Below are 16145 nucleotides of genomic sequence, written 5' to 3'. Positions count from 1 at the left end.
TATTTACTGTAACTCTTGTCTCATTCTCAATGGCACTATAGATTATAACAACAGAATCGTAATTTTATCATTCTTAAAAAAAAAAAAAACTAACCTGGGCAAAGGGGATAATAAAGTATTTTTATTGTTTTTCACATAATAAAATGACTAACATACTATATAAATCAAAAATATACTAAAATGTGGTTATTTCATATTTTTTTTATTAGCATGGTAAAATAATTCCATTATCATTGAATTCAATTTATTTTTAACTTGTGTTTGTGGCATTTTTATTATTTTTATTATGGTTGTATCCAGGGGTTTTTTAGTCTTTCACTGTCGGTTTTTTTTTTTTTTGTTATTATTGAGTTGTACCAAGGGCAATTTGGTGTTTTAGTAGGTATGAAATGTTATTTATATTAAAAAATGGATGATATGTTTCCGACTTCTTTTGTGCTCTATGGACAACACAGACATCTTTCAACCATCAAGTATTGGCTTCTACGTTAACCTTTGAATTTTCATGGTGGCCCCTCTATTCTTGAGCTGTCCGTGTAATTGATAGACCTTTAATTTAGTATTAATGATTTTTTTTTCTTTTTAATTTTTACATTTAATTATGTGGTTTTTTTAAAGTAACCCTTTAATTTATTTTTTCTTCATATTTGATTTTTTTATTTTTATTTTTTTATTTTAAATAATTTATAGAATTCAAATTTTCTTTCAATTTCATCCTTCATTGATTTGTTTATATATTAAATATAATCCTTATTTTTTAAAATCATTTTCTTAATTGAATTTGTTTTTCAATTGCATCACTTAATATTTTATTTTATATTATTTTATTTTTATATTAAATCTATTTGTTATTTTTTTAATTGCTATTTATTTTTCAATTGCATCTCTTCATATCTTATGTTATATTATTTTTATATCAAATCTAGTTATTATTCTTCTAATTGCTATTTATTTTTTAAAATCTTTTTTAAATTTAAACTTTCTTCTTCTTTTTCTAATTTCATTCCTTGGTATTTTATTTATTGAGATTTTGTTAATAAAAAAATTAGCTTTGTTATTTTTTCGAGTTTACTTTCTATGAGATAATTTTAGCTTTAAAACTTAAATTATGAGTTTGAAAGATTGTGTGGATTGACTTAGTTATTTTTCTTTAAAATCCTTTTTAAAAATCAATTTTTGCAATTCTATCACTCTATAGGGTTATCCTAATTTTAGGTGTTGATTCATAGAGTTTACGAGATAACCTAGGTTAACTCATACTAATTTGTATTGGTTGATTTATATGTTATTGTTATGTATTTTTTATTATATTATTAAATTAATCAAGGCTATTGAATTGAATTAAATCATTGACCTAAATCTCAACTTATCTTTCTTTTTTAAAAACACTATAATCATCTAAATATCTTTTTTATGCTATAAAATTTTAATGATAAAATTGATATAAAAAACCTCCTAACTTAATTTTTTATCTAGTTGAAATCATGTGGGAGTTGTATTGATTTGACTTAGTCAACTTCTTCAATTCAAAAATAACATGGTTGACAGGTAAAAAAATATCTAAGAAAAAAATTGAAAAAAAAATAATGAGATTTACAGGGAAAAAAAAACTCTTAACCCAATTTCTTACTTGGCAAGGATTTATGATTAAATTATGTTGAAGTTTTTTTGATGTGATTTAGTCAATTTAGTTGGCCCAAAACAATCCACACAACTATTAAAAAAGCTTAAAAATGAAATTAAGAAGAAAAACAAAATTAAAATAAAACATAGAGGGAAATGGGGAAAAAAGAGGCTGAATTTAAATTTTTTTAAAAAAAAAAGTTTCACTGTTCATATAAAATTCTCCCAAGAGAATACATTTAAATCCTTTATATATATAAAATAAATTTATGACGTTGAGATACATTTCTAATTAATTTATTTAGGCAGGTCGTTGCGAGTCAAGCGCCAAACCATAGTGTGACGATCAAGTTATGGTGCAGAAGCTAGCACAGCAAGAAAATTGCATGTTTACATGTTAACATGAGAATGAAGACTGAGAGAAACAGTGTGAATATTAGATGAAGATGCCAAGATTACTAAGATTATATACTGTCGAAGGTAGCAAAAAGCTCAACAGGAAAAAGCAAAAGAATAATACTCAATCATCGAAGTCACTCTAAAAAGAAGCTTTTCTTGTTTTTCTTTTCTTTCCCTCTACAAAGTAATATTCACATGAAAACAAAAAAAAGAAATCACAGTTCTGTAAAGGCTTCTAATGGAGTTAGGAATTAAGCACTGTATGTTTTACTCAATCCGCAGCCCTGATCTTGTATATCTCACGTCTTAAAAGTAATTATCTAGAAATTAACAAAATTAATCCACAAGATAGTTTTAACAAATTAAAAGGCGTATAAGGGGGAAAAAAGAGAATGAAATTGAAGATTCAGCATTTATAGGCACATACATCCATAAAATACAAACCCTACTGAAATAATTAACTAGCACAAATCTGCAATCAAGGTTGATTGCTCAATCTTCAAGCCCTAATTACTAATTGCACACTTTAATGGCCATCATTAAGTTGCAAATATTAGTACATAGAAGTCATCCATAGAACCAGTATAAGCACATCAGTTAAGCTGGGATATTATCATGAAATGCAAAGAAGAAGAAAAGCTCTATATCTGGAGGAGCGAAAAAGACTATGGGAGATTTCTTTGACGAGCACTTTGTAGTTACCCTTCTCTTCATTGGAGCTGGTGGACAAGATAAGATCTCAGGTATTTTGAATCTTTGAGCCTTTGGTGTAGAACAGCCAACGATGTCCTTATCACCTTCTTGGTCATTAATGTTGACAGTGCATGACTCTTTGGAGCTGGTAGAAGTAGTGCTGTGACTGCAAGGCAGATCCCTCGATGGTTCTCCGCAATTTGGGACAATTTGTTGCCTCTTGCATCTTGTCGATCTTCTTGTATTTGATGGAGCCATGTGAGGGCTTGATCAATAAGCTTGGACTGCTAAATGAATTCTAATAGGAAGGGCTGAAATTGATGTAGCAGCTAGCTATAGATGCTCTTTTCAGGTGGATGTAATAGATTGATAAGACTTCCCTTTGGCTTTGTGAAAGTTACAGCTGATGAAGTTTAAGAAAGAGACACTGACTAGCTAACAGTGCCTCTCACCTGAAAGGCATTCATGACTTGCAAGACAGCAACAGAAACATTCCAAAACACTATTTAATAACCATTTGAAAACTTCAAAAGTTTCTGACCTGGATCAAGTAAATCCAAAATAACATTACAGCAGCAAACACTAACTACTACCACTTGAAGAAGAAATTCATTCAAACCTGTACCAAATCCAGTTAGGATTGGACACTCTCTGGGAGTAGGAAATAACTCAGCACAGCTTAAATAAAAAAATTTGCAGATTCCTATCTGTTTCCTGGATATATGTTCTCCAGCTTGTAGACACTTTCACTGCATACCAAGAAGTTATAGCGAAGGAGAATCAGTAAGATATATTTTTCTTAATATAAAGGCTTACCACTTTTCAATACAAGAGATAAGGCTTTATCAGTAAAGAATCAAACGGTATTATATGATGTGGGGCACAGGGAGGTGCTTGAGATTATTGTTATTCCCTTTGTGCCCAACTCAGCATGGGGGCAAGCATACAAGAAGCCCTTTTCCTTTTTCCGCCGAGTTACTAAATAAAGCATCGATCTATAATTATGCTTTGGAGAGGAAATGGTACTCGCAATGGTGCATATGTCTGTGGAGCGAGAAGGCTAATCTTCTCTGCAAATTTACTCGTACATGAGTATTTAATATTTTAATTCTTTTCAAGCAAAATGCAACAATCTGATTTTCTTTCTTCGGTTTCTTTATTATCTTTTTCTGTGAATTTTTAATTGTTTTTAAATTTATTTTTTAATTAAAGTTTTAATTTTGTTAACTATTTTAAATTAAAGCTCATTTCTCTGTTTTTTATGGTTTATTCTTTAATTTTTTTGTGATATAAGTTTTTTTTTCGATTTAGCCTTTTAATCCAAAATTATCTATCCTCTATTTTGTTTTTAAATTTAAATATTATTTTTTTAATTATTATTTTTTATTTTTTTATAATTAAATTTGTTTTTCAATTTTATTCTTTGACTTTTGATTTATTAAAATATAAACTTCATATTTTTTCTAATGTTTTCATTTAATTGGCTCTGGTCTAAAGTCTATATTTTTTTATTTTTTTATTTTTAATTTTATTGATTAATATTGATTTTTTATATAAAAATAAATTTTATTGTTTTTTATTTAATTAATTGAAAAATAAGTTTGAGTTTAAAAATAAAATTGTTATTTTTACTTCAATAACTCGGTTTATAAACTTAATGGAGGTTAACTCGGTTTATAAGCTTGGTTTATAAGCTTAATGGAGGTAAACATGGGCTGTCATTGTTTTTTATTATTTAATATTAATTATTCTTCTTTTTTTTCTTAAATATACTTGCATCCATTAAATATAATTTTTTTTATCCTACTTGCGACGAGGTGTAAGTGTAGTTGAAAGTTGAAACCTATTGCAGTCGCTGCCTTGCTGGATAAAAGGGCCTTGAAGACGGAAGGGAAAGAAGATTAAACAAATAAAGAATAATAATAATGCAATTATTTTCCTCCAAAAAGACAACTAAATAATTAATTAGGCTGTTCCTAACAAACCTAGAATTTAGGTAAAGGTCTACTTGAATACTGGTAACAAGGCCCACTCATTATGACAATAGAGCTTTGATATTGCAAACAAACCTAAAATGGGCCAGCAATCAACATAAAGTTTCTTGGACCGTCAAGCTTCAAGCCCTTCCACATGCTTCCCTCCAAAAACGAGAGCAGGCAATTGTTGGTAAAAAGGTGCTTGAATTAGGCACTGGTTTACTGGTTTCAGGCCACGTGCCTTGAGGAGAAGTTGCCAAAGAAGTCGCAGGTTTCATACGTTTACAACCCTAGTGGTTGACTGTTCTGGCATTCCATATCAGAGAAGAGAACGATGAGTAAGCCCCCCCCAAAAAGCTTGAGGCTATGCATCAATCGCATTAGAACCACCATTTATCTTGCAAATATGGCATCCCAAAATGCGTATGAAGTTGCATTTTGATTTCAAGCTAAGACTAAACGGAACTTCTTCTTCTTACAGTAGTTCATATACTCAAGCAGTTGATGGAAAAATGGCATGAGCATATCAAAGCAGGTGCTGAATTTAACCACCAAGCAGTGTTAGTTCTAACATACAGACCATAGTGGGAAAGCTGATAAACTAACTGATCGTCATGGTTCCATTGGACTTCGAGGTTTGGAGCTTGACTCCAGGGACTCTTCTTCTGATGACCTTTGACTGAAAGGAGGTCGTGGGGGATCAACTGTTAATGATCCTTCCAATACCTTCACTACCTCACTCATTGAAGGTCTCATCTGTTCATCTGATTGAAGGCACCAGAATGCAATTCGTAACACTCTCTCTAGCTCCTTTAAATCCACGCCATCATCAACTCTTTTATCAATCACCCTCTCTGGGTGCCCCTGGATCCATTCCTCATAGGTCCACTCCCAAAGATCCTTGATTTCTGGACGCCCGGTTATCACTATCAGCACCATCTTGCCAAAATCCGCCACATCTTTCTCTCCACCGTATGATTCCTCAGGACGAACAATTTCCAACCCGTATTCACTCACCTTGGCCTCGTAATTTTTATCCAGGACTATGTTTGAACATTTCAAATTTCCATGGCTTATAAACTCCCTACATCCTGCGTGCAAATAACAAATAGCCCTTGCCACAGTTAAGCATATGTCAACTCTCCTTCTCCAAGTCAGTCTTTGATTCAACTCATCATCTTCGATACATTTGTCCAGAGAACCATTTTTGACATATTCGTAGACCAGATATCTATGACCTAACTCACAGCAATAGCCATTCAGCTTCACCAGGTTTTTGTGATGTATACTTCCTATCTTCGATACAGCAGCTCGAAACTTCCTTTCTTCAATGGTTTCGTCAAGGTCTTTGACTGCTACTGGCTGTTGGTTTGAAAGCGCACCTCTATACATACCTGGCCCTATCTGGTGCTTGAAATTCCCAGTGATGTCCTTGATTTCTGTAAATGGTAACATCATCACACCCTTAGAGTTACGGCCTGTGTAAGCTAAAGCAGCTTCCCTCAAAATCCGATTTCTTCTTCTATAGATGAAGTAGCCAATCCCTAACTGAACAACAACAAATAAAAGTAATGTGCCTGAGGCTGCTCCACCAATTTGACAAGAAAGGCACAACCCATGAGACCGTTTGACTGGAGATAGTAATGGAGAAGAACTTGAATTATGGGGATTAGCAGCTATGGGGTCCGAGCATGTCTTAACAAAAGATATCGAACTTAAAGAGGGGTTTTGATGCCCAGAGAAGTATGGGCTTGTCTTCATTCGGCACTGGGCAGTTCCGTCATTTGTGAAGGTTGCAGCTGTACAAGCCGGGTCCTGTATGCACAACTCTTTACATTGCTGTAAACTAGTAATGGTGATTGATTCATTTGGTGGATAAATCCCATACAGAAAAGTGTGCTCATAAGTATCCATACTGTGATTAGAATCACAATTCAGTGAAAAACATTTCAAGTTGGATGAAGATGTTGTCTTGAAAGGGCATCGGCATTCGGGAGATCCTAATGTATTGAAAACACAGATGCCATGCCCGCCACAGGTTGCAAAAACATTGCATTGATTTTCAACGGCTTGCCAAACTGATCTCCATGACCCTGTAGCTTCTACCCATGAGTATATCCGCAGATTACCATCAATGTCTAATTTAAGTAACCGAAATTTTACAATGTCTTTGTGGTCTTCCCCAAAAACAGACCAAACAGGATTCAGATTGTGGTCCACAAGTTGCAGGACTCCACCGGAGGTAAGGACGACGCCAAGATTCAAACTAGAAGGATTTCCTCTGGACCAGTAAATAACATCGCTTTCCCACTTCAGCTGTAACTGGCCTGAAGCATTCATATGAAGACTGTAATAACTTGAAACAGAATTTCTGCTTGCAGCTCTAAGGGTTTTATGAACAGGTAAATTCTGGCCTGGAAGAAGTGTGTCGGATGGATTATCAAAACTTTGCCAAACAACATCCTTCTTTCTATTCAATAGAACAAGATTGCCATCATTACGAAGAAGAGCCGAAGCAACAGCTAATTGGCTCGTGTTGCTGGTCCACACAGCAACGCCCCTCAAAGAATCTACCAATACCAGCTCGCCGTTTTGAGAAAGCTGGAAAAAGGACTTGTTACTCACAGTGACATCAGCTCCAGCAACCCAGACCACAGTTTGCTTGGGGAAAGGAATAGATTTTGAATTGAAACGTATCCCTACACCATACTGATTAGGCTGTTCAGAATGGTTAACGAATCCAACAGCAAAATCACTACTGGAGGAAACCCACAAGTTATTTTCCTCTACAGAAAGCTTTGACCCCAAGGGAATATGTGAAACAACAATATGAATGAGAAAGAACCAAAAGAAGACACATAGAAGGAAAGGTGAACTGAACAAGAAATTGCCCTGCTTAAGCATACTTGAAATGCTTAGATATGCAAGAAAACAAGCAGCAAATTCAGTGACTACTTAGAAGCCTCTAAACAAGCAGGAGAGACGAAATTCACTGAACCTCAATTTACGCATCGGAGGCACAGCAGCATGTAGTAAAAAAAGTAGACAGCTTAAACACAATGAAGCTTACGAAACAGGAGAGATTCAAGATGATCATTGACACAAAAATTAAAGCCAATAAATCACATGTCAACGATTATTAGGCAAAAACACGACTAAATCCAAGAATTTCAAGGATTGTATGCTTAATCAAGCAGAAAACAATGACAATGGAGCAACTACAAATTCAAGAAGGGTCTAAAGAATGGGACTTCGGTACTTTAAATGGGCAGGAAAACTGATTAAAAATCAAGAAGCCAGTGTGTGCACCACCTTGACCACCGCAGGAAGATCAATCTCCCTTTTAGACCAGGGTACAAATGAAAATCAAAACGGGATCATCTAATATTTGACTAGGAAGTAGGGACACGAGATTGAGGAATATAGCAGCTAATGACCTAATCAAAAATAAAATTTTGATGGCATGGGGAAATAGAAAAATGGGAGTTGAATATTGAAACTTTAACAGGGACAACAAACGGGACCCAAAATTAGGCCAATGAGCTACAACTTCCTCGCAATGCAATTACTTTCAGGGCTTTGAAAAAAAGGAGTAGGGTCTGGATAATGGTATGAAAAGAACCCAGTTTTGAATATCTAGAGCTCAAAAATTAGAAAAAACCAGAAAGGTAGAAAGTAAGAGAAACCACAGATTGGGACGGAGTAAAATGGAGAGGATTTCTAGCCATATTTTAGAAAAAAAGTACAAGCCAAGGATCTGAAAAGAAACTTTCCAATAGGAAAGATTCCAGGAAATAAAAAATACGGTAGTACTTATTTTTCTTTCCCTTGAAATGACAATTTGGCCTGAGAAATCTGTGACAAGATTGGCCTGAGAAGAGGGAGGTTTTGAAGAGGAGGGAAGGGAAATGGAAGCGTGTGAAAGCAAGGATATGTATTTGGATATTGCCTTCGGCTTTTACTACTTAAATTTGGATCTATTTTTTTGTATTTTTAAAACATATTATGCTTCTATTTAATTTTATTAATAGTAGAATATCAGTATATATTTGATTTTGTGAAAAATTTTATAGTTATAATTTAAAAAATATTTTTAATTATAGTTTTAAAAGATATATTCTTAATTAAAACTAATGTGAGGTACCTTTAAAATATTTCTTTCTCATGTTTTTAACATGCAAAACTAACATTAACAAAAATGTCAAAAGTGGCTAAATTCTTGTAGTCACGTTAATTTTTTTTTGTATTTTTTTTATTTTTTATCTTTTAAGTTTTTTAAAAAATTGTATTTTTTATTTTTTTTTCTCTATTAGGTTATTTATCATCTCATGAGTTTAATTTTTTTTCAACATTTAATATTAAATTTACTCTACTAAAAAAATTGGGGTAAAACCCTAGGCTACCCCTTTTTTTAATTTTTTTAAACTCTATCTTTCAAGTTTTTTATTTTTATTTTTATTTTTATTTTGCAATATTTTATTGATTTGAAATTGATCTTTATAATTTATTTTAAATTTTTTTATAAAGTTATTAATATCTAAAAAAAATCTTAATATTTAATTAATTCTCTATAAATGTTTATTTTTTATTTCGTATCATTAAATAAAATATTGTTAAAAAAATTTGTTAAATATGATAGAGTTCATAATCAAGGTTATTGGTTTAGCACAACACTCGGAAACATTTTAATATATCTTCATTTCATTATTAAAATAAAAAAGTTATTATCTTGAATTTATTATCTAGTCAAACTATATTTTTAATGATTATCTAGTTTATTTTTTGAATTTATCAAGTTAATTAGATTATGTCAAGATAACTTTCATGTAAATCAAATTTAGATTAGAACTAAATAAAAAATTAGATTGAAAGATTTTAAAATTAATTTATTAGATCAAATTTAATAATAATATTAAATTATTATTTTAATTTTTTTAATTTTTTTTTTAAATCCAAGCCGCAATGTTTAGGGACAATAAATTTTCATGTCCCTAATGGAAGTCATCTTTGGGCAGTAACCTTTGACAGCTTATGTTACATTATTTGAGTCCAGTGGCTCATCGTCTCCTCATTCTTCAAGGATGTGGAAACTTGTAATAGCAACAGTAATAATAAGAAGGATAATAATAATAATGATTAAGTGATAAAAATTTAAAATTAAAAAATTTATTTTTTTAATGGTTTTACATTCGAGTTTTTAGTTGTATATATAATAATTACTAAAAGTCAATCATTAATTTTTAAATTTATAAAATTAATTATGATGCGTGGGAGCTGTTCAAACACTAAAAATCAAGAAGAACGACAACAGCAACTGCACGCATTTGATTTCAACTATATCTACTGTTTCTAAATACTGTCAATTTCCGTACTAACATATTAGTTTTACCTCCTGTGCTAGATAAAATTTCAAGTTAATTTAAAGTATTACTATTGTAAATAATATTTAAAATATTATAATTTTTTTAATTTAAATACATCAACAACATGTTCTTTGCACTACGGGTTGCAATTCAAGTCAATTTCTAATATAAAAGAAATAATTATATTATGGACCTGTTTTCACTTATTATAATTTTTCTTCTAATTGAAAAACAAAAGGATGTTTGTGTTTTATAAAACAAAATAAAAAATATACAAACTTATAAATTAAAAAAAAGTGTTGAAACTAATTAAATATTAAAATGAAAAGTTAATTTTTATAATATAAATAAAAAATAGATACATACATAAATATTGTATACCCACTATCCTTTTTATTTTAAATCTTTTTATTTTAGCCTTGCGGTTAATGTTGTTATTAATGTTAAATAATTGTTATTTAAAAAAAATCATATAAATACAGCTAACTTACATAGAATATGAAAGGAAAAAAAAATTGATTCATGTCAAACTAATCTCTTATAAGTAACAAGGCATAAAAATCAAAAAGGGATAGAGGTAAAGTGTATAAGGCCAAGCCCACTCATTTAGCCTTAATAAAAAAGCTTTGACATGTTTGGGTCTAGAAGCCCAAACCTGTGTCTAGATTTTTTTTTTTCAAAAAGATAAAAAACTTGTTGTCTCCTCATATACTTATCTGTTTATTTTTAAGCAGTTGACTAATTATTTATCAAGTAAATAACATGTTATTAATTGGTTATTTTTATCACATCTGGTGTTTAGAAATTATCAAAAATATAATTTTCAGCTTGTTTGTATTTGAAATTATCTCCAAAAAACAATATAAATCTTAAAAAACAATTTATCAATCTCAAAACACTCTTAAATCATTCCAAAAAAAAAAAAATCAGTCAAGTAAAAAAAAAAATGAAACTTGATTACTTTTCCAGACATGAAGATTATTATTTTTTGTGGTTAAAATATGACTAACCAAAAACTCTTCTTCTTTCACTGTTTTGTTTTTAACATTTCTTTTAAACTTGAAAACCAAAAAATAAACATAATGAACTTTTAGATTAACATTGAAATTTTTAAAAAAAAAAGGATTGACCATGTATTTTTTTCTTGTTTTACAATATGATTTTTTTATTTTAATTTTGTCTTTATACTATAATTTTAAAATTTATTTCATAAAAATATTAAATAAAAAATCTAAAAACAGAAAATGAAAAGAAAAAAATTTAAAATTTATTTCATAAAAATATTAAATGAAAAATCTAAAAACAGAAAATGAAAAAAGAAGAAGAAAGAAAGAGAAAGACGGGGAGCATCCTAACTGTTCATATCAAAAGCGATACCGACCCGGTTCTTTTAGTTGTATTATTATTAAGTTCGTACATAAATTCGTCAATTAAAAATGAAGAGGTTGTTCGTTTTTTCTCCACTTACAGTATAAATCTTGCCGATAAAGGGGAGCAGTTGAGCTACTCAAAATTATTTAATGAATTGTAGAGGTGGAAAGTCCTCTTTTTTTTTTCTTTTTTTTTTATGGTGTATGGTGTGGTATGCGGAGAAAAAATAAATATTTGCTACCTTCATATTTACTATCGAAACCAAAATATTTCAACGTTTAAAATATTACAATAATTAACTATTATCTATAAATCTAAAATGCACGGGAATTCAATGTGGATTCCTTCATATAGTAACGTGGATGGAATGTTTATAGTAATTTTTTTATTATCTTTTTAATTTGATTTTTATTGGGCAAAATTATAGTCAAATTTATTAGGGAAATATGAGATTAAAAAACGAGGGATCAAAATGAAAAATATAAAGGAAATGGATAGCTTTAACAAAGTTTAGATAAAATACTTAATGTATACTTTTCGAATTATAAATATTTAGTTTCAAGAATTTAAGAGTAAAATCAATTTTAATCTTAAACTTTATTTTTTAATTATTAAAGAAATGAGAAAAAAAAGTTGATATCTTATGTTAAAGAATAGAGTTTTCATTGCACCAATTCTAATCACAAAAACAATTAATATTAGTGTTAAATTATTTTATTTAATAAAAACAAGTTTATATTAAATTTTTTTTTACCTTTAAATTTCTTAGAAAAACATATTCAAGCTCAGTAAATTTTTTGATTTAGATTTTTTGAATTGTTTTAGGGCAAGAATGGGTTTATCAGGTCATCTAAAATATTGTCTAGGTCTTTTAAATCAAAATGAGTTGAAAAATCAATTTTTTAGTTAATACTTTTTTTATATGTATTTTTTCAAAATAATTTTTAAATTTATATTTAAATTAATATATCCTCTCTCTGCTTATCTAGCATATTTTAAATAACAATCATTTTTTAATTATTTTATACCCATTTGTTTTTTTGAAAGAGTGTTTTAATATTTGTATGTTTTAATTGAATAGAATTTATTTTAGTATATGCATAATTCTCAATTTATTTCATATATTTTAAATTATATAAAAAATATTAAAAAGAAGTAATGGAAAGGTCGCATATTTATTCGAGTAAAATAGCTAACCAGTATCTTATTCAAATCTTGAAAGCAATGAAGTGAGGATGCGGGGATTGAAAAATAAATCTCTATGGGACAATACAAGATTCATGCACTTTTTTTAAAGAAAATGTTCAAACTTGTAGATGAATCAAAAAACAACAAAGCAAACAAATTCATAGTTTTGAATTGAGTAGACTCCAGAGTTGATTCTTCTAACAATGTCCTCAATCCTGTTTTGTAGCCGTTTCATGATTTATGACTAGGGAAAAGTAACAAGGATTTGCTGCATTTTAAAAAAATTAATATAATATTTTTAATTGTAGGTGTTGTTTTATTTAAAAATATAATAAAATAATATTTTTTTAATTATTTTTTACATTAAAATAATATAAAATAATAAAATATTTTTTAACACAGAAACAAACCCACCCTAAAAATTGCTTTTTAATCAACTTTTTGCCCAACTTCAGCATATATTCTCCGTTGGGTGGTCCATAACAATCGGAAAAGGCTTCTTTGACGGGCACATGTTTCTGTCTCTTAGTTATGCAAACATTGATCTTCTTGGTTGGGCGCCACATTTATTGTTGTTATTATATTACAAATATAATTACATTAAATTACAAAATATACTAAAATGACCCGACTAAAAAACTATAACAATCTACCATAATTTTTTTTTACTGTTTATATTATTTTATTTGGTATTGTAATTGTTTTTATAATTATAATTAAAAAAAAACAGTTTAATAGAAAATGATTTTTACGATATTCATTTTAAAATTTAATATATTTGATAAAACTACTGATGAAATTATGATTAATTTTTTTTTATGTTTAATTAAAATATTTTTTATATAAGATTTGATTATAAAATTATCTAAAAAGATATATATCTATATATTTATAATCGATGCTATCTTACTTTATTGTAGGAACAATCAACTATTTGCCCCTTGTGTTTGTGGCTCGTAGTACTCCTACCCTTGTGTATTTAACTTAGACAGATTGGCATCAAAATTAATAAAATTTTGGTTAATTAGGCCAAACCAATAATGCTACTAGAAAGGATAAAATTGCATCTTTTAAGGATATATAACGGGACCAAGGAAAAGCTCCCATGGCATTCTTCCTTTTCTTTTTCTTTTTTTTTATTTATGTGAGGATGTCTGGATTAACTTACGTGCACCACGACTAATCTCCACGACCCATTAAACAAGTAAGGTATTGCGGAAATGACAAGCATGCATGATGAGGTTCGAACAAAAAAGAACAAGTCAGGGCCAAAACCTCACTTGCCATTCTTCCTTTTCTCTTCCACATCCCAGTGATGGGCAACGCATACGCCCTGACCAGGCAATCAAGTTTCCATTCTTGCATGGTCTCATAGTCGGCTTGGATGTATCTTGGGTAGTGCAGTGGCATCTGAAAGCTCCCACTCTGCTCCTTTTCGTGCTGCCCATTTGGTCCATTATTGCCTCTGTTTGAGACGAGAGAAGGGAACGGAAGGGAAGGAAAAATTTAGGAAATGGGAGTCCAGATCAATGGCAGTAATTTGGGAATAGAGGGGAAGGGAGCAGAGGAGACGAGCTAACGGGAATTTGGTGCAGGTAGAAGCCATCGTTTGACAGAAGAAGGGGTTGAGAAAGTTTTGTGTTAATTACAGTGTCGGTGAGAGAGAGGAGAACACGGAAAAGCAATTGTAAATTGCTTTTCAAAAACTGAGGTCCAACCACAGTTTTTTAGTGGGACCTATGTAAAATAAAACTGTGGTTTAATTTAACCAAACACTAACGGGAGATGATCAATTTGTATATATTTTTTAAGGAGAGACAAAATTCAATAAAAAAGAACCACAGCATAAAACAAAAAGAAATCTCATTCCCTATCTAAAATTAGGGGGAATAGGTTTTTTAGTTTTAATTGTATTATTATTATTATTTACATGGCATTCTTCCTTTTTTCTTTTTTTTTTTATTTATGTGAGGGTGTCCGGATTAACTTACGTGCATCACGACTAATCTCCACGACCCACTGAACAGGTAAGGCACTACGGGAATGACAGACATACATGATGAGGTTCGAACCCAGATATAGAGAAAAAGAACAAGTCTCTGCTACCGCTAGGCCAAAACCTCACTTGCCATTCTTCCTTTTCTCTTCCACATCCCAGTGATGGGCAACGCATACGCCCTGACCAGGCAATCAAGTTTCCATTCTTGCATGGTCTCATAGTCGGCTTGGATGTATCTTGGGTAGTGCAGTGGCATCTGAAAGCTCCCACTCTGCTCCTTTTCGTGCTGCCCATTTGGTCCATTATTGCCTCTGTTTGAGACGAGAGAAGGGAACGGAAGGGAAGGAAAAATTTAGGAAATGGGAGTCCAGATCAATGGCAGTAATTTGGGAATAGAGGGGAAGGGAGCAGAGGAGACGAGCTAACGGGAATTTGGTGCAGGTAGAAGCCATCGTTTGACAGAAGAAGGGGTTGAGAAAGTTTTGTGTTAATTACAGTGTCGGTGAGAGAGAGGAGAACACGGAAAAGCAATTGTAAATTGCTTTTCAAAAACTGAGGTCCAACCACAGTTTTTTAGTGGGACCTATGTAAAATAAAACTGTGGTTTAATTTAACCAAACACTAACGGGAGATGATCAATTTGTATATATTTTTTAAGGAGAGACAAAATTCAATAAAAAAGAACCACAGCATAAAACAAAAAGAAATCTCATTCCCTATCTAAAATTAGGGGGAATAGGTTTTTTAGTTTTAATTGTATTATTATTATTATTTACATTTAAGTTCATTGACTTGAGAGAAAAGAAAGAAACTCATTAATTTTTTTTATATGATAAAACTCTTTTTTTTTTTGTAACGACAAGTTTCAACAAATGAGGAGAGTTTGATGGTGATAGAATTTTTCTTGAAATATCCCTAAAAAAAATTCAAATCCAGTTTTAATTTTTTTTATTTGGTTGATTTTGATTATTTTAGTAATTTTATGATAATTAGGTGATTTATGAATTTTTTTAAGGTTTTTTAGGTGAGAATAACTCGAAAAATAAAATTTTTGAACCTAAAAGCCACTTCTTTTTCAGGCCACCACGGCGGTAGTTGGATTCCAGGTTTCAACAAGCAACTATTGTTAGCTAAAGCAAGCGATATATTACCTAGTTTTTTTCTTCAAAAACATATGAGCAAATGGCATGTACTCCCTTTAGAAAAAAAAAAATAATAAACAGGTTTAGGCATGTGGGACACTCAAGCTCATGCTTGTGCACTGTTTTTTTTCTTTTAATTTTTTTGTAATTTTATTATTGAAAGTTAGGTTTTTATTGAATTTTCTTTATTATTTTTTTATATTTTTTTCAATATTTAGTTGATTTTAAATTGATTTATATTTTTTTATTATGTGATTAAATTAAAAAAATATTATTAAATCTAGTGAAGTTTATGATCTGGATCACGAATTTAGCGAGTTAATTCGAGTTAATATAATAAGTCATGGTTTTAATATTATATAATCTAAATATTTTTTAAATAAATCCAAAC

The 16145-nt window shown here is 30.4% G+C and overlaps 1 protein-coding gene across 1 annotated transcript; it reads right to left on the bottom strand.

Moving 5' to 3' along the window:
* Positions 1-4630: 4630 nt before the first annotated feature.
* Positions 4631-8614, bottom strand: LOC105131836 (G-type lectin S-receptor-like serine/threonine-protein kinase SD3-1). The gene is made up of 2 exons (XM_011035009.1): positions 7696-8614; positions 4631-7646 (listed from the first exon to the last, which is right to left on the bottom strand). Exon 2 carries the CDS (start codon positions 7593-7595, stop codon positions 5304-5306), a length of 2292 nt encoding a protein of 763 aa, XP_011033311.1. The 5' UTR covers positions 7596-7646; positions 7696-8614; the 3' UTR covers positions 4631-5303.
* Between the last annotated feature and the right edge of the window lie 7531 nt (positions 8615-16145).

This window comes from Populus euphratica, unplaced genomic scaffold (assembly GCF_000495115.2).
Source record: "Populus euphratica unplaced genomic scaffold, PopEup_1.0 scaffold101.1, whole genome shotgun sequence".
Taxonomy (NCBI): Eukaryota; Viridiplantae; Streptophyta; class Magnoliopsida; order Malpighiales; family Salicaceae; genus Populus; species Populus euphratica.
This window is presented reverse-complemented; position numbering and strand designations above follow the sequence as displayed.

What these genes read in the sequence shown, in the direction of transcription:
- LOC105131836 (XM_011035009.1), bottom strand. Translation starts at nt 7,595, where the DNA reads ATGCTTAAGCAGGGCAATTTCTTGTTCAGTTCACCTTTCCTTCTATGT.